At 39.4% G+C, this 20,913-nt stretch overlaps 3 protein-coding genes across 6 annotated transcripts in view; 2 read left to right on the top strand and 1 right to left on the bottom strand.

Annotated features, from left to right (window-relative positions):
- Positions 1-738: 738 nt before the first annotated feature.
- Positions 739-2,623, top strand: CLS (cardiolipin synthase). The gene is given in 2 exon segments (XM_072299653.1): positions 739-754; positions 757-2,623. Coding segments are annotated over 2 exon segments (903 nt in total). The 3' UTR covers positions 1,644-2,623.
- Positions 2,624-6,869: 4,246 nt separating this feature from the next.
- LOC140224547 (uncharacterized) lies at positions 6,870-19,432 on the bottom strand. 2 transcript variants are annotated; one of them, XM_072300195.1, is made up of 5 exons: positions 19,289-19,432; positions 16,470-16,620; positions 15,477-15,615; positions 8,835-9,060; positions 6,870-7,858 (listed from the first exon to the last, which is right to left on the bottom strand). In XM_072300195.1, exons 1-4 carry the CDS (start codon positions 19,295-19,297, stop codon positions 8,925-8,927), a joined length of 435 nt encoding a protein of 144 aa, XP_072156296.1. In that variant the 5' UTR covers positions 19,298-19,432; the 3' UTR covers positions 6,870-7,858; positions 8,835-8,924. The 2 variants fall into 2 exon arrangements, with proteins under 2 accessions (XP_072156296.1, XP_072156295.1); XM_072300194.1 differs by having other exon boundaries at positions 16,470-16,626; positions 19,289-19,424.
- Positions 7,738-20,913, top strand: part of LOC109031739 (uncharacterized) — a 31,860-nt gene continuing 18,684 nt past the window's right edge. For all 3 annotated transcript variants that reach the window (XR_011899825.1, XR_011899826.1, XM_019043456.2), the window contains exon 1: positions 7,738-7,930. Coding sequence is in view for 1 of the 3 variants with exons in the window: in XM_019043456.2 (XP_018899001.2) it covers positions 7,738-7,930 (193 nt within the window). In the remaining 2 variants the exon portion in view is untranslated. The remainder of the gene's footprint in view (positions 7,931-20,913) is intronic.

Here is a 20,913-nt window from a genome sequence, read left to right as displayed (position 1 = left end):
TTCTTGGTCTTTTATGTACGAATATTTGAAGTTGTACAGCATGATATGATGCTCTTAATTTCTCAAGAAACGTCCTAAAATCTATAAATGATCAATTGATTTAGCGATAGACCATGGAATTGTCCTACAAAAAGCTGATGAGCAATTTAAAAAAGAAAACTTTTTTTTGTACCTTCAAGAGAAACCTACTAAATCCTATTCGGCAAAAATTAGCCATGAAAAAGAAGTTATCATCATTTTAATTTAATTACGATAAGTGGTACAAAATTCAAGGAATCGGAAGGAGTTGAAAATTTTTGAGTAGGCAGAGTCTTCTTTCTTTTACGTTGTGTACTTATTTATCTCTAATCGAGTTATTTTTTGTTCCCAGGATGATTCTGAAACAAGTTTTCAAGATGAAGGAGAAACACAAAAGTGAATATTCCTGAGTAGTTAGTTACTCAATACAACTCTTGTATGAACAGTCAGAAGCGAAGAAATTCATCTAGTCCAATTTGTGTTCATCCCGAAGAGAGAAAATTCAAAGAATGATTCTCAGACAATGTATTCATTCTTTTCTGAGAGTGCAAGGTAGTGGAAGATTTTTTCGTCATGCATCGTGTAATTTTAGCCGTGTCAGCCAAGCACAGCGACATCAACAGAACATTTCAAACATACCAGCTCTGCATTTTAAACAGCATCAAGTACTAAATTGTGTTAAGTATGTACAGATCACGTGCTGTGTGGATTATAGTTGCAATGGCAGAGGTAAGATTTCTAGACAGAAAGATTTTTTGAAGGGTGCCCTCCATAAAAGACAGGAAAGTCTCCGGAAAGCGGAAGAGCAACTCAAAACCAAAGGCAAAGTTTTGCTTAAAAATATCAAAGAAGAAAGAAGTAAGATGAAAGCAAAAGTAGAAGAGCTGAAAGAAGCTGAAGAGCAATTGAAGACCAAAGGTAAGGTTTTGCTTAAAAATATCAAGGCAGAAAAAACGAGGATGAAAGCTAAAGTAGAGGAATTGATAGAACGAGAAAATATATGGACCATTCCAAATTTGTTATGCATTTTTCGAATAAGCTTATCACCCTGGTTAGGTTACTTGATTCTGGAGGAAAGCTACAATTTGGCTGTCGGTGTTCTTGTTTGCGCTGGGATCTCTGATTTGCTTGATGGGTGGATTGCAAGAAATTTTAAAAATCAGTCATCGAAACTTGGAAGTTTTTTAGATCCAATAGCTGACAAAATCCTTGTTGCAACTATGTTTCTTACGCTCACTTTTGTTGATATTATGCCGATTTCTTTGACAAGCTTAATTATCGTCAGAGATGTTGGCCTAGTGGGTGCAGCATCATACATCAGGTACAAATCATTACCACCTCCTCGCACGGTCAGTAAATATTTTGACCTCACCCTAGCAACGGTTCAATTAGCTCCTACTTTTATCAGTAAAGTGAACACCTCAGTTCAACTTGCCACAGTTGCTATAACGCTTGGTGCACCAATATTCGACTACACAGACCACATTGCTCTCCAAAGTCTGTGGTGCTTGACTGCATTTACTACCGTTGCATCCGCTGTCAGTTATGTTTATGCGCGAAATACGTATAAATTTACAAATGGCCGCAAAATTAGAAAAACCATGAGCCAAGGTCAGAACCCATAAAATACATATAGTAATATTTTATCCTGTTAAAAGTTTTTTGTTCGACCATCCTTTTCTCTGTGATATTGTGTTTTGTTATCAGCAATTTAAGCAAAAATGTCAGCCCGGTTCTGATTTTTGCATAATTTACGTAAGACGATTTATTTTGAAATGATTTTTACCGTAATTACCGTTGAAGTAAGGATGATGAAGTTATTTTTACTGTCACATTGATTGAATCCTAATTCTCCTAGATTTGTTGGGTACTCTCTTGAACTCAATTATTTGTTGGTACTTGGGACAAAAGCTGTTGGAAACTGACAAAAATGGACAGCTGTAATGTTGTAAGGGGTTATTCTTAAAGTATGTAACTCTCTAGAGGGGGAGGGGGGTCGAAGAGAATGTTGCACCACTTTGTTTTTATGCGCCAAAGAAAAGAGACCTATGTCACAAAAGTGTTATGAGGGAAAGCCGAAAAATCTGGCACATATTTTATGAACTGTGAAACCCTAACTATGATTTGGAGTTCACAAAGTATTGACAAGCCCTAATAATTGATTGATCTTCCGTATGTAACAACAAAAGTGATTTTGGTCTCAGAGAAATTCTAAAAAAAAAAAAAAAAATCAAGAGAACCAATCTCTTGTTTTATTTCCAAAGGTGTATTTCATTCTCAAGCTTAAAACGTATTTTTATTTTATTCATTCAATTTCATATTTTTCTAAGTGCCTACCTAAAAAATATTTTTCTAATCACACACTCCAGTTTCATGTCATCAATCCTCTTTTTTTCTCATTTCCAGGAGTTTCTTGTAGAATTTACTCAGCTTTTTTTTTGTTCTCTTTTTTTTCGCAAAAAGTTCTTTGATAAACTCTAGGGGCTTCACAGTTATTTTGTGATCATCAGTCCATGTCTTTGTACAACAGTTGAGCATGATAAACTTGTTCTCTCTTAGTTATTAAAATACTTTCTGTTGTTAAATAAATTTTGTTCCCTAAAAATGTTCAATTTGTTCAATTACCTAACCAATGTGCGCCAACAGTCAATGCAGCTTAGTAAGTACAAAACTCACTGCTCTAAATTTTGAAACTCTGGAAAAATAAGAGTAGTAAAATTAGAGAAGTCCTGATCTGGGGGAAAAGAATAATAATAATAATAATAATAATAAAAAAAAACAGTGATGTAATAAAATAGGTACTTAAAGTATAATTTGAAGTAAAGACTCAAAGGAATGTAGATTCACACTGATGATTTGGGTAGAAAAACATGTCTCTATTTCTGTCTCTAACGCTCCTACCTTCCTACCTGAAATCTTGATGCAGGAAAACAAATCGTTATTAATTCGTTTAGTTTCGCATGGATTTTCTCCAATCATCTCATAATATTCTTTGTTAATCCCAGCAAAAATATTAGCTTCTTTTTTCAAAGAAATAAAATAAATAACAAATTTAATACAGAAATTGGTGTGCTATCACAAGAAGTATTAAGTTTTTCTGGTCAGACCGTCTGTCTGTGATACTCTACGACGATACTATGGTTTAATCATTTGTAGGTTTATGTACTTATAAGTATCTTGTGCTCTCTTTTCGAAAGAGGGCTAGCCGGTGTTAGCCTCTATACCGGGAAAATGCTTTTTTGATGGTACACAATAGTGAAACTTGATGAAAAAGGATTATTTCGCCATGTTGTACGGATTTTTAAAATGAAAGGGTGTCGAGACCGTCGCTGCTTACATTCGACAGCCGCACCAAACACGTCGTTTTAAGTAACGCCTGCTGGATGCGTCTATTCGTGTTCGAGTGAAGTCAGTGTTGCATATTCACAAGGTTGAAGGCGGGCTGGCTTTCCTTGTCCTCAGCGACGCGCGCCGCACCAAGTCGATAACAGACGTCGACGCCTAGGAAAGAACATAAAAAAAGAATAAGATAGAGGAACCGGAGATAGCCATTGTTTCACCTCTCTTTCATCGTTAACGCCTCTCCAACGAAATGTCACTCACCATAATACCGTTGGTGGTACAGAAACTTAGCCCGCCTTCAATTTTGTGCTTATGCAACACAGACATCCCCAGAACACGAAAAGTGGTATTCAGGCGTTACCATCAACGCGACACGTCAGTAAGTGCGTATGTATAGCCTTGCCTCGGTGTAATCACGTAGTAGATCGTATCTTAGTAACAACAATGAAAGATTTCTCATTGGTACTTCAGATTGAATTATTGCTTTGATACAATTCTCTGAAAAAAGGCGGAGGAAAATTATTCGCCAGTCTCCTCGAAAATTCGTAGTTAATCAAGGGGAATTTGGCGACGCCCGGGAGCTCATACGGCGTTCTTCCTTAGTACGGCAGCTTAAGCGTTCTCCCTATACATTATTTTCAGCGTGATTCAGAAGTCCCGCACCGCCCCTCCCGCTATAGGTAGCGTTCTTGCCTCTGTTCGGGACAGAACTCGTAACATTTGGGGGGAGGGGGGGGGGCGAAAAGTCGCTCCCTTCTACCAAGCAGCATGGCCGGATCATAGAGTACATAGAGTCGTAATAATTGGGAGAGCTGGCGCCACTTTTAAACATTTTCCATGTCCCGAATTCCGAGACTTCTGTGTGACGCCGGGTCACTTTTTCGATACATAATCGATTGTTTGCGATACACGCGGTACCCGGCCATCCGATGACAAAAACAACAACAACAACAAAGGAGATAGGAATTACCACGTATTCCACACCGCCATTTTGGATCGAAAATGTATCGAAAAAGCGACCCGAACTCGGCGCACACCGGGCTCGGAATTCGTCAAGCAGAACATGGCGCCAGCTCTCCCATTTACATTACGACTCTATGTACTCTATGGGCCGGATTTACCTACTTGCCGCCCATGGGCCGCCTGTGTTTTGCCGCCCTCTTCTCATTCATTTTGAAACATTAATGAAAACCATCAAGTGAACGTGCCGGAGGGAGAAGGGTGCATAAGACGCCTTCACTCGTGTTGGACACATATTTTGCGTAAGCCCTGCGTCAACACTACTGCAAAAATTCACGGAACTTCGCGCGAAAGTTCAGTTCCGTAAACCTATCTCTGTGGGGACAAGGTCTTTCATTTGCAAGAAACGAACTAAAAAATTAAGAAAGAACAAACCTAAATGTGGTTTAATAATTTTAACTTCCGCCGCCGTGCCGCGCTGACCACATTGTGTTTGGCGCAATGCAAGAAGTATTCACGCAGTCTCGTAGGCGCTAATATGTGTTACATGCCGACCGCCGCGTCGAGGGTTTCTCCTTTTCATCTCAAGTCCTCGTCATCATTTCTCTTTGCGCCGCGCCGCTCCAGGCCAAATTACGTGTTTGGTTTCTCTCTTAACTCAACTAATAAAAAATGCGCAGTCTTTTGTATCACCGAAATACGACAAAATTAGAAAATAATGAATTCTCAGGAAATGAGAGATTGTGTCACCTTTTCTTGATTGTAATTTTGTTCTGAATCCGATTTTTTTGTACCTGCATTTAAAAAAATTGCAAATGCCGCCATGGGCCGCGGCCCATGTGGCCACCCTCTTAATCCGGCCCTGCCAAGCAAATAAGTTAAAGTCTCCATCTCAATTTGCACAAAAGTTATACTGCCGTGTTGTGGAAAAACACCGCCCGTGTGAGCATTCGAATGTTGCCAAATTTCCTTTTAGAGATTATTAATTTTTGAAGAAAGTTACGAATATGTTTCCCTTCAAACATTAGATCAAATTGTGAATAAAATTCTCCAAAAAATCAGAAGAAAAGTATTCACTAATAACTTCCGAGCATTCGTAATTTATATCTACGGAAATTTGGCAACGTTTGAAAGTTCATACGGCGTTCCTCCGTAGCATGGCAATGTAGGGATGATGCCGGGTACCGGAACTTTTTGCTCACCCTGTGTAAATGTGTACGTGCACTCTCTTTATTGGGTATCCTCTTGAATTCTTAAAAATAACGTATAATATGTACGCTGCAGAAAGTCACCATAGCGGGGTCGTTAATATATTTTGTCTCTAAGCAGCGGGGAGCCAACACCACCTTTAAAGAAAAAAAAATTCGAGGGATGCGAAGACCGCACCGCTTTCTCCGCCCCTTTATCACCCCCTAACTTTCCCGAGCTCCTGAACAACATTTTAGAGCGCTTGCCTGTCAGTAGTGCCTCGACCACGCTGGCTCGCAGTTCGGTCTCGTTTTCCCCACGTTTCCCCGCAAACACATGTCCAAATCGTTAAATTTCGTCATTAATTATTCCGTCTTGCATTGTTGTGTGCTCCGGTTTTTTCAACCCTACCGCTCGCGTGTGCATAGTAACTGCTTCAAAAGTTATTTGCCTCTTTCGTTAAAAAACATGGACGAATGAAAGTGCATACTTTTCTCTCGAGACCTAGGCGCCTATATAAAGTTGCTCCCCTTCTTGTTAAATACATGTACGTATCACCCTCAAAAGTGGTGGATAATGAAGAAAATGCCGTCCTATTAAAATCTAACTTGAAGATGCGCTTTGAGGAGGGTTCATGAAAGGCCTCGATTTAATCACTTTTATCTTGCGTAGGTAATTCCTCACTAGCAGGTGCCCAAGTAGCACAGGCTGCAATAAATTGCAATCGTACGGTGAAATTATTGCTTTTGCATAGGAGTGTTGTGTATGTTGCGTATTCACGCAATTGAAGGGGCTTCTCTTATTTCTCTAAAATTGAAATAAGTCGCTTTAATTTTGCATTGCAAATGTCCTACTTTCCTCACACGTGGAGCTAATTTTTTAATTGATAAAATCGGTTTTTATTGACCAAATGTTGCAAAAATATTGAAATGTAGTAAAGCAAATCGCTACTCTATTGCTTCATAAATTGCAAAAGCATTCCAACATTTTCTTTGCGTTGTGCTACTGGGGTAGATTACAAATTATGTAGAAAGCAGGGGCTGACAAAGTGGTCTACAGCGACTCCATAGTGGATAGAGAGGGGGTGGGTGGTTCTTTCAACTTTCCTCCCTGGATTTAATTAGAATATTAGTGACAATTTTCTTGAATAACGGGTACTTATACCATCAAACTGCCTATATAATTTCTCGTGAAAATGGCTTTCAATTTATGTTCCCTTCCCGGTCTCGTGCTCGTTTTATCAATAGGCGATCTTGTTCGTTAGTGTAAAAGCACAGTAGAATATGATACCTATTACAGAAATTATTTATCCGGTGAATGAGTGAAATCGTGGATAATATTACAAGCAACAAGCACCAATGATGTATTGAAGCAGTGTTTATTCTATCTGAACATAACAATTTCACACCGAAATGAATCTTACTAAGTAACAATATAATGGCTGATGTGCGGCTTTGCGCCCAGTTGCCTTTATTGAATGTCTTTGAGGCAGGCAATCTACATACTCTCATTATTCTTACATGCTTTCGCCACAAACTTTCCTGAGAATTTTCACACAGAAAAATGCCAATACGACTGCAATCGGTCTTTTTTTCTTAAATTAAGACTGCGAGGCGAAAGAATTTGTACCTACGTTAAAAATTACTGTATTTTTTAAGCGGTAGAAGTGCGCAAAGTTTAAAAACTAATTAATAATTTTTTTATACTAAATTTCACCATGAAAAATTTGCGATGAGGCCGACCCGCAAAAATGTTAACGAAACGTGCTCAACGGTATGCATGGAACACGATTTTATACAGAGATAAAATTGCGACAAGATTGAGGATAATCGCTCATATTTCAATGATCCCAGCAATTTTATCGCCCAAAAATCGTAAAGTTATAATTCCAAAATGTCGCGATTTTCCGTCGAAAAATGCCACTTGAGTAGGTTACAAGTAATCTCAGAGTACCCGAAAAACATTTTTTAAAGAAAGTTTAGAATAATCAGAAAGGGATAGAAAAGGAATGAGTCGTAGTTTTGCCACTCTCGGAGTTTTTATCGGTTCGTTTGTTTGTGATGAGCTTGGAATTTTCCATTTTTAGACATGTCACCAAATTTTGAGGGGAATCTGTTGGGCGATCATGTCCCGAGAAAATGTAGCGAGACACTGGAAGGTGCGCGTGCTTCGGAAGCCGGCTGTCTAACTGTTGAAAGTTGAGGCGTTTCTTCGGTGCGATGTCTTGAGATGCGGTCAGTTGGTCCAAGAGGGATCGTCCGGGTTTATGAAGTTCTCCTTTTTACCATGACTTGCTACCGGTTCATTTCTTCCGTCTCCTCTGACGTCATCATGTCCCTATCATCTGACCCTGACGGAGACAACAGCCAACTAGAACCAGTCAACGAGGACGACGCGGATGAAGTCAATTTTACAACAAGTGGTAAGTCTAATTCTATCTTGAAATTCTTGATTATAAAGTTCAATGGAGTAGAATACTGTCATGCTAAGGAAGAACGTCGTATGAACATTCGAGAGTTGCCACATTTCCCTCGATAAAACATGTATTTTTGACGACATGCATGCTTATTTTTCTTTGAAATTTTAAGATATTTTAGATTAAATTGCGTACTAAATTGTCTGAAATTTTTGGAAACAAATATTTACAATTTTCCCTGTACATTCAGTTTTTATCGAAGGAAACATGGCGACGTCTGAAGGCTCATCCGGCGTTCTTGTTTAACACGGCAGAATAGGTGATGGGTCAGTTGCACTGGTCACAGAATCGTGCTTTGATGCTTGATTCTGGTAAATTAGCTAAAAATAATTAAATTTGTCCAAACAGCCACTTTCTCCGTTCAGTATTAACCGAGATATCGCACTTTGAAAAATTCGGTATATGACGTCATCCACCGCGGTGGTGAGTGGTGACGTCCTTGGTTTCTTCCACCTTACTTTCATCCGAGTTTTACATTGAGTAGCCGTGCTGAGGAAAAAATCCGTATGATCATTCGAGATTTGTCGTATCTCCTCTGATTAGATATTTATTTTTGAGGAAACTTAAGAATATGTTTCCTTTACATTTTCCGGAGCTTTATGTGAAGTTGGGAACAAATTTATCTGACAACTTGGAGGAAAAATATATTCATAGGTTTACCAGGAAATTCTTGTTTTATGAAAGGAGATTTGGCAACCCTCTGAAGAAGGTTCATATGGCGTTTATTATAGCACGAGAGTAATAAGGTGAGGACAAATGCCAAAAGTGGAGCACTTACTGCGTCATTGCATGCCTGGCGAAGACGGCTTGACTTTGTAGGTAGAAACATGGAAAAGTAGATCAACTTTACCTGATTAGGCAATATAATGCAATGAGACACCTCCATCTCTTCGTATGCGCACACATTGAGCGTCGAGAATATTGAAAATATTGACAGCGCCTATGAGTGAGCTGATTTTTGTGCTCCGATCCGAGCCTCGAGTTTAATAATATCCGAAGTTCTTTTGTGGAAATTAAAGCGACGATCTCGCAGTAGCTCAATCGGAGTGAACTTAACGTCGTAGTACCATCCAAGCCTGAAAAAATGAAGATAGTCTTTTTTTACCAACATGATCTCCCTCCAAGTAGCACGATTGCAATTGTGTCGGAGTGTCGTGAATATTGTCTATTGGCTGATTGAAGGGGCTCTTCTTGTTGAAATCTATTGCAATGGAATTTGAACATGTTGAAATACCGTATATTGCCTACCTTTCTCACACATGAAAATTATTAAATTGGTCGTCTAATCCGTCGATGCCCAAACCGGGTCAAATATATCCGAGGCTTACTAAGAATACGTGCCCCGCGCGGGTTGTATGGGTCGGCACATAAGAGCTTTAGATACCTACAGATCTACAACTAATACAACGATAAATTGATCAGACGTCAAATTGGTGGAAAAAAATTGAGTTTCATGGAATTTTTTTTTTTACAACTACCCCAAGAGATTCCAAACCGGGTCAAAATTACCCGACTATCTCTTCTGGAGAGGGTGTGAGGCGGTATTATGCGATTTTTAGATATACGCCTGCAAATACTTATACCCTAAAAAAATAATTAGACGTCAGATTGAAAAGTAAGAAAAAACTCCTAAGTCAATACAGACGGAGATAGGAGAGACGCACGTATTCAGGCCTCCTTAGTCCGTCTTTGATTTTTCTACCGAATCTGAGTTAAACCCCACTGACAGCATAGAGCGGAGCATTGCGAGGTCACCACGCCTCGCGCCATCGCGCCTTCAATTTTGCAGATACAACACGGGCATCCACCAAGCACGAATAGTCGTATCTCAGCGCCGTCATCGACGCGCCTCCTTTCCTTTACTCTATTTTCATATTGTGTTGGTTTTGTTTGTCTTATTTGTAGTGGTGCTTCACGGTGAGCACGTGAGCAACAAGGTGCGAGCATTACCAAACAAGTAAACATTTTTTTAAAAAATGAAGTATTTATTACCTTCAAAAATTAGGAGTGCCATCAATAACTTCAGAAACAATCAAAATCAATGTACTTAATTACGCTAGTCAATTTTACCCGACCTCAGACTTTGCATATAGAAATAGTCTCGGGCAATGAGTGTCAAAATAGTCATTTATTAGTCAAACGGTTTAATAATATTTCGATTTTTTCGCAATAAATTGTAAACTTATTTCAATATTTTCGCTGCACTGTGCCACTTGGACCGTCTCCCAGAAGAGGAACTTTAGTCGAGCTTGAGTCAGTGCCATTAGAAAATAAATGATTCGTCTACGCGAATATTTTAGGATAAAAAACCCTCCAAAAATATCAAATAAGACAAAGGTTATGGTAGTCCAAACGCAGTGCAACTGCCACGTTCAGGACGCAAAATTTTCAGATTGTAAAGAATTGTATGCCTACCATTTGCTCACGAATGAACTTAATCGCTACCAAATTATTCTTTTAGATACTGGAGCGAGTTTCTATCAAAGGCTTAAAATTCAATTAAGGTCTCTCTCCCGTTGAGCGGTCTTAAATGAAGAGAGGAGACTTGATCGACAGACGGGAGGAATAGAGGAAAAATGAATTCTCCCTTTTCCTTTTCCGATCGTGTAATGACTTTTTAAAAACTGAATGAAATAATAACGATTTCGACGGTGAAACTTTCGAACCACGTATCGTTTGCGGTGCATAAAAATCTTTGCTCCTATTTTATTTTTTCAGAAAAACATGTTAACATCATTCGTTGAAGTTTTCATTGAAATTTTTTTTCTTTAGATACTATTTTGACTTAAAGCGTCGTTTCTTGTCAACAATTTTTTTTTTTTTTTTTTTTTTTTTTTTTAGTTCAGAAAACGTTCTTTTTTGCTGTTGTTCTTTAACAATATTGTTTTTTTATTGTTTATTGTTTTTTTTACGATAGTAAAACAACGCTTTTTTAACTAAAACATCTGACTATAAGTTAAATCCACATGGATTTAACTTTTAAAGAAAATTCAAATTCTGTCGACAAGAGACGACACTTTAAGTCAAAATAATATCTCAAGAGAAAATTTTTTCAGTATTGTTTGAATTTGCATTTGCACAGAGAAGAAAAGTCACCGACGTTTCATAAGAATTCACGTTGAAGTAGTTCTTAATCTAAAAAATAATGCATGATAGGAAATCTACAACTTCGCAAACCGATATACATGGTTTGATTTGGGAGTATCACAGGCTATTTGGAATGAAGACTGGGCCAGAAAGATGCAGCTAACAACGGTCATCCTCAAAACTTTGCGCGTGCTGACAATGAGTTCAACAATTAACAGTTTGATAACAGAACAACCTCCGACTAACAATAAGTCTGATAAGATCATCACTCCATAACAGTGATAATCTCAAAAACAAGATACCAGCCGAGGCAAGTCCGTGCAGATCAAATCTTTCAGTAAAAGAGAATCTCTATCATCGTGGAGTGAAAGGTTTCTCGCGGGAAAGACCGCACAGCCAGGGCACCAATAATAGGCCCGTGGGGACAGGACAAACCTCAAAACCAAAACCTCCTTTGAACTTTTCACCGCATGCCTCTGTGGGGCTAACTTCCCTTCCCCTCTTCAGTCAACTTTTGTTTTTAATAAACGGACCATGCAATTAAATTTGAATCGATTTTTTGCATTAGAGAGCGAGTCCGTCGGAACGTTTCAAAGTTGTTACGGATAGATGGACTTTTTACTGAATTTTGCGGAACGAATTTTGCTGAATAAAAAAATGGTATCCAATTTCCCTCGTGGGAATTTGTTCAGTTCTCCCATCATACGAAAAGAACTTTGTCCTTAACGCTTTTGAAACGTTGTATAAGTTGAGAGACGAGTGGCAACCTAAGTACCTAACAGGTTGCAATAAAGTGCAATTATATGGTGGAATTTTCGCTAAGTAATGTATCGAAGTGTTGTGTTGAAATTTGAAATTTTTTTTACCTTACTATATTAGGTATAAAAAAGCAAAGCAGATCCTTGTTTGCTCGTCGCTGGTTGCTTTCTAATTGGTCGTTGAATCAACCAATTCGAAAACTTCCTCGGAAAAGCTAAGATGACGTCATGGGAAAATCCCACATATGACGTCGTCATGGCTTTTCTGATTCCTTCACCGACGGACTCCTCGATAAGTTTATCAATGTACTTTCCGACGAAGTCATCGACCGATTTTTCGAACGTCATTAAAATATATCTTTCCGATGACGTCATATTGGACGTTGCCTATAAGGACCAGAAATGACCATAAATGATCAGATTTGACCTGAGTGACCGAATAGCTTCTGTTATATTGCTACTTATGACGTCGCCCTTGCTTATCTAATGACGTCATCAAATCGAATTCAAGTTCAACTTTTTTGCCTTCCTTTTTTGCAAATTGCCTGCCTTATTTTGTTTTCACTGTCTCATCGAGTGATCAACGTCCATCCGCGAACTAAGTTCCACTTTCTACAGCAAATAGATCGCATTCGATAAATCAAACATGTGAGATTGTATATCGATATCGAATGGTTCAACATGTAAACATAGCCTCAAAAGTCAATCAAGAAATCTGGGGAGACAGGTTTTTTGTGATAGATTTTTGATTCCCTCGAGTACCAAATGGCAATGAAAAGTGAAATTGTTAGGAATTTTCTCATTTTAAGCTTTTCCGACTTCAATCCAAAAATTTTAGTTCGAGGTTATGCTCTATGGTTTTGAAGCAAACGATACATCACTATCGAATATAATGAATTCGTCCAGGGATTCAGGCCTTTCAGATTTGCTGATCATGACTTCACCCAACTACGTTTTACTGCGGTGCAATTTCACGGGGGCGGGAGGATCTCCATCGAAAAGTGCACAGCTCCTGAAATTGTCCATGACATGTGAATGTCGCAGGCAAATAGTGAAACCAGGCATTCTATCAAATGCCTAGGCAGATAGTGAAATTTTGAAGGTCTACAAAATTTTGTGAATTTATGGCGAAGAGCTCACGATTTTTCACTATTTTTGGAAAAATAACTCATCAAACCTACGAACTCTTTTTGTCTCTTCCTCTTCAATTGCTTCTCATATTTTTAAATGTTGAAATTCCAAAAATTCTTTATCTGACGACATGCTAAAAAGTTCAAGATCAGTGTCTCCTCAGGGGCTAAAAATTGTTTAAAATACTATAATGTGTGCAACTTCTTACTGAGAATTGTTTCTTTTGCAGGAGCAGTGAATTATTTAGTCTGAAATTAGGAAAAGAATCAGAATTTCAACCTAAGTTAGAATATTCGACTATTTGCCTAGGCATTTGACAAAATGCCTGATTTTACTATTTGCCTGCGACATGAATATTTCTTGTTCCATTGTTTTGAACCAACGATGTACATCGAACCACTATCGAGTACGATCCATATCAGCCGAGAGGGACCTATGGGAAAGAAAAGGGTCGGAAAGCGAAGGGCGCGAAAAGGAATTTTCCGCGGAAATGTGGCGGGCGTATCGGTAGTTTCACGCACCGAGTGCAGGGGTACGTCAACCGCATAGTTGAGACCCCCCCGCCCCCGCACGCGGTGGGGCCAGGGATCGCGGTGAAGCGAGCGACGCATACCGCCGGGAAAGCACGATAAGGCGCAAGCTCGAGCAAAGTTCCGAAAGTTCGGCCAAGTGCAATATCCGCCCTAACGATCGCCGTCGAGACAGGTCGCCGTCGGGAGCGGTGCAATGGCCAGCCTTACAGACGTCCCTACTTCGGTCCGGGAAAAAATCCACGTCCACGCCTCACCCCAGGAAACACTAATCCGATAGGGTGATTTTTAGTTCAAGGCTCAGTACAAGATTTCTGGATGCTTCGGGTCGAAATCAGACTCTCGTGTTAATTCTTGAATGCCGGAAACTTATTTCATCACATCAGGAAACACTTTTCCGATAGGGTAATTTTTAGTTCAAGGCTGAGTGCAAGATTTCTTGATGCTTTGGGTCGAAATCAGACCCATGTGTTAATTCTTGAATGCCCGAAACTTTATTCATCACCTCAAGAGACACTAATCCGATAGGGTAATTTTTAGTTCAAGGCTCAGTACAAGATTCCTTGATGCTTCGGGTCGAAACCAGACTCATGTGTTAATTCTTGAATGCCCGAAACTTTATTCATCACCTCAGGAGACACTAATCCGATAGGGTAATTTTTAGTTCAAGGCTCAGTGCGAGATTTTTTGATGCTTTGGGTCGAAATCAGACTCACATGTTAATTCTTGAATGCCCGAGACTTTTTTCATGCGCTAATTCTCAAACCGGGTCAAATTGACCCGTGCTTAAGTACATTGATTTTCATGATTTTTGAAGAATTATCTATCGATGATAAAATTCTCAAACCACGTATCTCGATTCACGTCGCTGTAAACTTCCTGATATACTTTATTTTTTGAATGGAGGATTACTCATCGTGAGTTCTGAAATACTTGCGTGATTTTTCTTCTCCACCCCAAGTAAATTCTGAAAACATTTTAGGGAATGATGTTGGCTTGGTCTGCTTCTAAAAAATCAAACAGGAGCGAAGACTATTAAACACCGTAAACGAGCTACGTGGCTTAGAAGTTTCACTAGTGCTATGTTATTTCTATGTTTTTGTAGGTAAGAAATATTTTTTTTTTTTTTTGAAATTTTCACCTATTTGGTAACATACTGGCACTTTTCACCCCCTCTTCCCAATCCGCCATTTGGAACTTCTCTCGATGAGATGGTCAGGTGGACCCGGCTTGGAATTTCGAGGGGTAGTCGTCAAAAAAGAAATTCCTGACACGACGCACCTCTCACCAAAATAGCAATTTTTAGACGAACATCCATCAGGCGCTGTAGATTGAAGAGCCTTCTAAACATTTATCTGTTATTTTTCTTCATTTACTTTCTTCAAATCAAAATGATTATTGATTTGGACCCATCACAGCATATTTTAAGCAAAACCAACCTTAAATCAACTCTCAAAGTGCAAATATAAGGGACACCTCAACGCGCGTTGATCACGGCGCAGAGATACAACTATTCGTACTTGACGGATGTCCGTGTTGCATCTGCAAAATTGAAGGCGCGGTGGTGCGAGGCGTAAACTCGCAATGCACCATTCTTTGCTGCCAATTATCTGTCGCTCAGGTTCGGGGGGAAAAGTTAAAAATCTAGGCCTGATTACATGCTCTCCTATCTTTGCCTACTAGTATAGGAGGTAATTGTCTACATCATGAAATTTTCTGTGGATAAATTTGAAAGAAAGAAAAAAACAGGAAATTTCAAGGAGATAATTTGGTTTAGTTTTCGCTCTAAAAAATAAAACACTTTTATTAGACCTTGTCTGATTACTGCTATATTTCAGCACCAAAATTCAGAGCCTAAGCATCAACCTATGACTCTTAGGGGATGTGTAATTAGTTGCTGTGTGATTGGAGCCTAAATCTCAAAACAACCTATGACATTATAATCCGATGAATTTAAGTTGTATTAGTATTAATTGTATTCCCTACCTCTGGCTCTCCAGCAAAGGTTCAGGGTACTTCTCTCGTGGTCCAGCCTCGTAACTTTTCAATACTTCTGTTAGAATTGCGTCATTAACCTCTGTATCAAAGTGGTACTTTGAATAGAATTTACCGGCAATTTCATCGACTGGAAAACACAGAAAAATAACTTTTGACGATAAAAAATGAAGCAATACTGCTCACGATATGGGTACCGGTATACCTACCGTCTATCGCGTGATCAAAATCTAGCCCATTGGCCAAGCCTCACCGAAAAAAAAGTCAAGTTGATTTAACATCCTGGATGTAAAAAAAGTGTGCGAGAACTCACAAAATGCTAAATTAACCGCTACGGCAGTGGTTTTACATCTTGACATTGCTAAAATTACTGCTGTAGAAGTTGATTCAGCATTTTGTACGTTCTCGCACACTTTTTTTACATCCAGAATGTTAAATCAAGTTACCTTTTTTATCAGTGGCCCATCAGCTGAATTTAAACGGTAGATTTTTATACGAGACAAACAATAAATAAGTTGATATACAGGAGACTAGTAGTGAATACGTAATAGGCCTTCATTGGGATCGTACCTAGTGCAGGAGCTCCTATCAAATCCACTATCGCCGCACCGAAAAATCGAGGAATTGTCACGATGAATTTGAACCATAAGCAGCCTTTGAATAGCTTGAGAATAAACAGACCTGCTTAGTTTCCAAAATTTTATGGTAGGTGCCACGTGCCACACAGAACCCTTCCACTGGTGGGAGGTGCTCTTTCCTCATACGTCAGTCACCCTCCTATCATTCAAGTTTTCCCATTACATCCACCCACCACGCCCGAAGAATACCTACTAGACACGCGTGCTGTGCCAAAGCTTATCATCGTCATCAAAAATATAAGGTTCAGCTGTTCGTATTTTACTCGGTCGACAAACATGCAATCAATTTGGCGATTCGTCCAGATCTTATTCGGGTCACTGGTCACTCGGGAGTCTTCACACGTACCGTGGGACAGGGGGTGAGCCGGTGATATGTTCGATCTTCCCGGCACATGAACTTCGTGGAACCAAACTTTGAACGGAAGTTTTCCTCTGGTTTTTTGGCTGTCTTCCGGTTGATTCTGCCGGGGTTTTTCCTCTGGAGATGTAGATTCCACCTGCATCTCAACAAATTAAGAGAAGCTTTCATCAATTTAATTAAGTTTGAAACAGTTCCCTTTTTTTCCTCAGCCTTTTTCATGTTGTTTGTCCTTTTCGCGCTTGTTAATCCAAAGCCCTCTCTCAATATTCTTCTAATTTACTTTTAGCCGAGATGTTCAAAACTTAGTTTCCTGACTTCTGTTCTTTCAATTAGTTTGAAAGTTCTCAAAAAAGTATTTGGATGCAAGTATTTGAGAGCATTACTATATGGCTGGTTTAAAGATTAAAGGGCTCCGTCGTAAATGATGGAAATGCGTTTCAAATGGCACATCGAAAGATAATTAATTTTTTAGCATTTAACAACGAAATTAGAGATGGAGGGCTCGGTTCAGGGGCGATTCCACGCTAAAGCCCTCGTGTAAAGTGAGTACGAAACGTTAAATATTCAATGTATCAATAGCCGTGGACATTTCACTGGTAGAATCAATGTTTCCTCTGACATTTTTGTAGGTGGGTCCGTTTGACTGAAAGGTATATTTGCGGGCATTGTATTTATATAGCAGAGCGAGCCTGTCTACAAGAGAATTAAAAACACACACGAAGCTAGTCTTGTGTGTATAGTTTTTGCACATGCCTCTTGATTTGGTTTTGAGTATGGGCAAGAGCACATTAGTGCGCTTTAAAATTGCACGAGTGTTCCCTGCTCCTTTTTAACATGTCAATGACCAAATTAGAAAAATGCGTATCTCCATTGTAACGTTCGCAAACCTCCATTTTTTTTCATATTAAAAGAGAACTAGCCAAAATACTCCTCCCAATTTTTTTTTTATAAATATTCTCAATTAATGGATTTCATTTCACCAAAAATTTCCTAAAAAAACGTATAGTTAGTTTTCTCGCAAAAATAAAAATAATACACGAATTAATATCTGCAACGTCGGAACCGTAAACACGCATTTTTTTACTTTAGCCTCTGATGCTTTTTTCCAAACTCTTGGTTGTGATCAGCTCTGCAATATTTGATTGCCACCAAATATGTCCACGCCGTTTTAAAATCGTATGCTTTTCCTTTTAATACAATTAAATATTATCATGCATCTTGGCGCCAGTGAAAAATGTTTTACTGACGGAGGCAGTAAAATGGAGCAACCACTCAAATCCACTGGTGCCGGCACATGCGCAACTCTGACCAGAAACTCATTTGAGAATGTGCGCCAGCGCGTACACGCTGCTCAACGATTCCCGGAGCGCCTTCAATATTGCGTATATGCAGCACGGACATCCCTTGAACACGAATAGTTGCATCAAAGCCTTTTGTTACGTTGCGTTGTGCCCGCGCGCGCCCACAGTAGCTGCGGCTACTTACCTCCCCTTATTTCTGTTGGGGACGTATAATGACCTTATTTGCATGGTTCAATTCTCGTCATTTCGTATTTTAGGAATTGTTCATTATCAAAATCAATTGCTTTCTCTGTTAAGAAAAAGACGTCCAAAAGTAAAGGTATTCCCTTAGTCGATTTTGACTGAAAACAGTCATGCAACATTTTTGGCGGAGGACTACTAGACTCTTAGCCGCTACTCGAGCGTTATACTTAAGTCTCCTGAGATTGTTTACCCATGCGCCAGCGTCCGCTTATAATACATGCTGCCTTACTTTAAAATTAATAAATGTTCTGAGTTTTTTTGGCCCTTGTGCATATTTAGGTAAAATTCCACTAATCCTCAAGCTACGTCGCGACACGGAGCTTTTATATTTTGAGGGAATGGCCCCTCATGAGTTTTTTGATTAGCCATTCCTGATTGAATAAAAACACACGAGACTTAAAATAACTCTTAAATTCTTTATTCACTCACTAATTTACCGAGTCATTTAACATCCTCTCTATTTCGTTCAAACTTCCGTGCGATATAGCCTTCTCAGATTAGTAGTATATAGCGAAGAAGCATTGTGCACGAGCTATATTGATCGGCTTCATGCGAAAACGATATTTGCGATAGTTGTGCGCAAACATATCACCGTTGCGAAAACTGTGTACAAACGTATGTACAAACGCACTAGAGCCATTATTCTTTTCCGAATATCAAAGCCCTCCTTTAATTGCATCTCAACGGAAACAAAATTTCTCCAAAGGCAAAAATATTTTTTTGTGGAAGATGGTCCCTAACATCCTGCAAAGATAAGGAAATATACTAGAAAACACCAGAATTTAAAGCAAATCCTTCTATGTTCTAGGAGGAGTGGGGAACTGTCCCTATAAGAATTTCGAATTGCGTCCCTATCGCATGTGGGCATAACGAACTTTTTCAAACGAATTTTCTGTTGTGTGTATCGTTGAGTTTAACATTTCATGTAGGTAAAATTTATGAACACAGAACCACCATCGTTCATTACAAATGCATTCTAACTCAAATTAAAATTTAAGATTGCAAAAAATCACGCAAAAGTATTTTAGTGATAGAATATTGAGGAACAGAGGTAACGCTTCGCTCGTAGATTTCCCGCGAGCAAATAGATTGGATGCATAGAATTGCTGTGTAAGAAATCTGATTCCAGCAGGGACTTTTTGATATCACTTTCGATTGATCGCGATGAAGGACGTGACAATAAAATCCTGCATTATTCGCGAGAGGCGCGGGGGGATGTCGGCGGAAAGTTGTCAATAATTGCTGACGAAAAATGCTTACCTGAGTCATGGCCAAATTTGCAGTGGAAACGGTTGTTTTAAGACTCTCCGGCGGGTTGCTAGGCAACGGGTCGTGAACCTCCTGGTGGTTCCCGCCAGTGTGCACCACTATCAATCCTACTCTGCACCACGTTCGAGCGCGAGCATCGAGCGTGCTCGTGCTCCTCCACGCTGCTGCGCCCCCCCCCCCCCCCCCGCCCCCCTCCGGCTCCCGCTGCGTCCGTGGCGATCGATAGTCAAGATATAGCCTTACTCTAATTTATTTCACTTTTAACCGGTTAGATCCCCCAGCCACTTTCTCCCACGCTTTTCCACTCGCCGCTCTAATCCGTATCCTTCATTTTCCTTTTCTTTTCTTTAATTCTCTCTTTTTTTAAAGAAAAATCGTGGCTGGAACACCCCATTTTTTGCGGGTTGGCTTTTTCCACGTACCTACCTATATCGCCGGTGTAAGTCCGCAACCATCGCGTATCGCGGTTTGCGACGTTGCAGACCGTTGCAACCTCAAACTGGACCGCGTTAAACAGAAAGACCAAGCCACATCAGCTATTGCCAAATTTAATTGTGCAATTTAATTTGTTCCATTAAAACGATTGTGCGGATTTCCGTGCAAATTTCAGTGGATTTTTTCCATTAGTACGAAGCAAGTTCCTTCAAATTTTCCTAGGAATCCACACAAACGTTCTCTTGTAAAAAATTGAATTGCCCAGTTAAATTTGGCAATAGCTGATATGGCTTGGTTCCTCTCTGTTAAAAGCGGTCTAATTTATTGTTTGGCCCATGGACGTTTGGATGGGGTAAAGGTCCAGGCCGAAAATCATTCTCTCCCCACTCAGGAAAATATGAGCATGACCAACATGAGAGTCGTTAAGAGATGGATTATTACGTATCTGTTGTTTTTCTTTTTTTACGTGATAATGTTATGGAATAAAATCTCATGAACGATGATTTTGAAATAGGTATCTGAATATCCAATGGAAAATTTGGATTCTGGTTGAAATTTCATTTTCAGGATTTACCTCCCTACCTAAAAGCAGAGATGAAGTAATCATCAAGACGTAAGGTACGGACGTATTTTAGCCTGATCAAACGGCTCAATTAGAGAAATTTGAACCTCCAGATGATACAAAATTGTATTATAATCTAAATGGCTGCGCGCTGTAATTTAAGCCGAAGACTGTCGATTCCTTATGACTAGACTGCATCTTCTTAGCCACATAAATCAATTAAGTTTGATGGAAATATTTGGAGCATATGTCAGTATTTAACATAAAGGAGAAGGTATATCCACTTTTTTTTTATTTCAAGATTTGCCGAGAAATTAGCCCCATATGGTCCTAAAGCTTCCCGTGTAATTCGAAATTTTTGAAGGTTATCATCTCGCGTGTAAGATATCAAAATCCATCGATATATATATGCGGTGGATTTGAGAATTTGATTTAGTTAAACAGAGACTGGGATGAAAATGAACCAGAATGAATCAGATCTTGGAGCTACTCTCTACAAATTAATGACAGAAACTCTATTGCACTGGGGTACTTGCAGTGGGAACTTACAATCGTGAAAACTTCCTAAATTGTAGGTCACGACTCAGAAAGGGAGGGAAAGGGGGGGAGCAGGAAAAAA

This window comes from Bemisia tabaci, chromosome 4, assembly GCF_918797505.1.
Source record: "Bemisia tabaci chromosome 4, PGI_BMITA_v3".
NCBI lineage: Eukaryota > Metazoa > Arthropoda > Insecta > Hemiptera > Aleyrodidae > Bemisia > Bemisia tabaci.
This window is presented reverse-complemented; position numbering and strand designations above follow the sequence as displayed.

Bases quoted from the DNA above. Each gene is read 5' to 3' on its own strand.
- LOC140224547 (XM_072300194.1), bottom strand. The intron at 15,616-16,469 runs GTACGTGTGAAG...TGTGTTTTCCAG, and splicing joins GGCTCACCCCCTGTCCCACG to TCGATGAAATTGCCGGTAAA. The intron at 9,061-15,476 runs GTAGGGAATACA...TCATTTTTTCAG, and splicing joins CCTTTGCTGGAGAGCCAGAG to GCTTGGATGGTACTACGACG.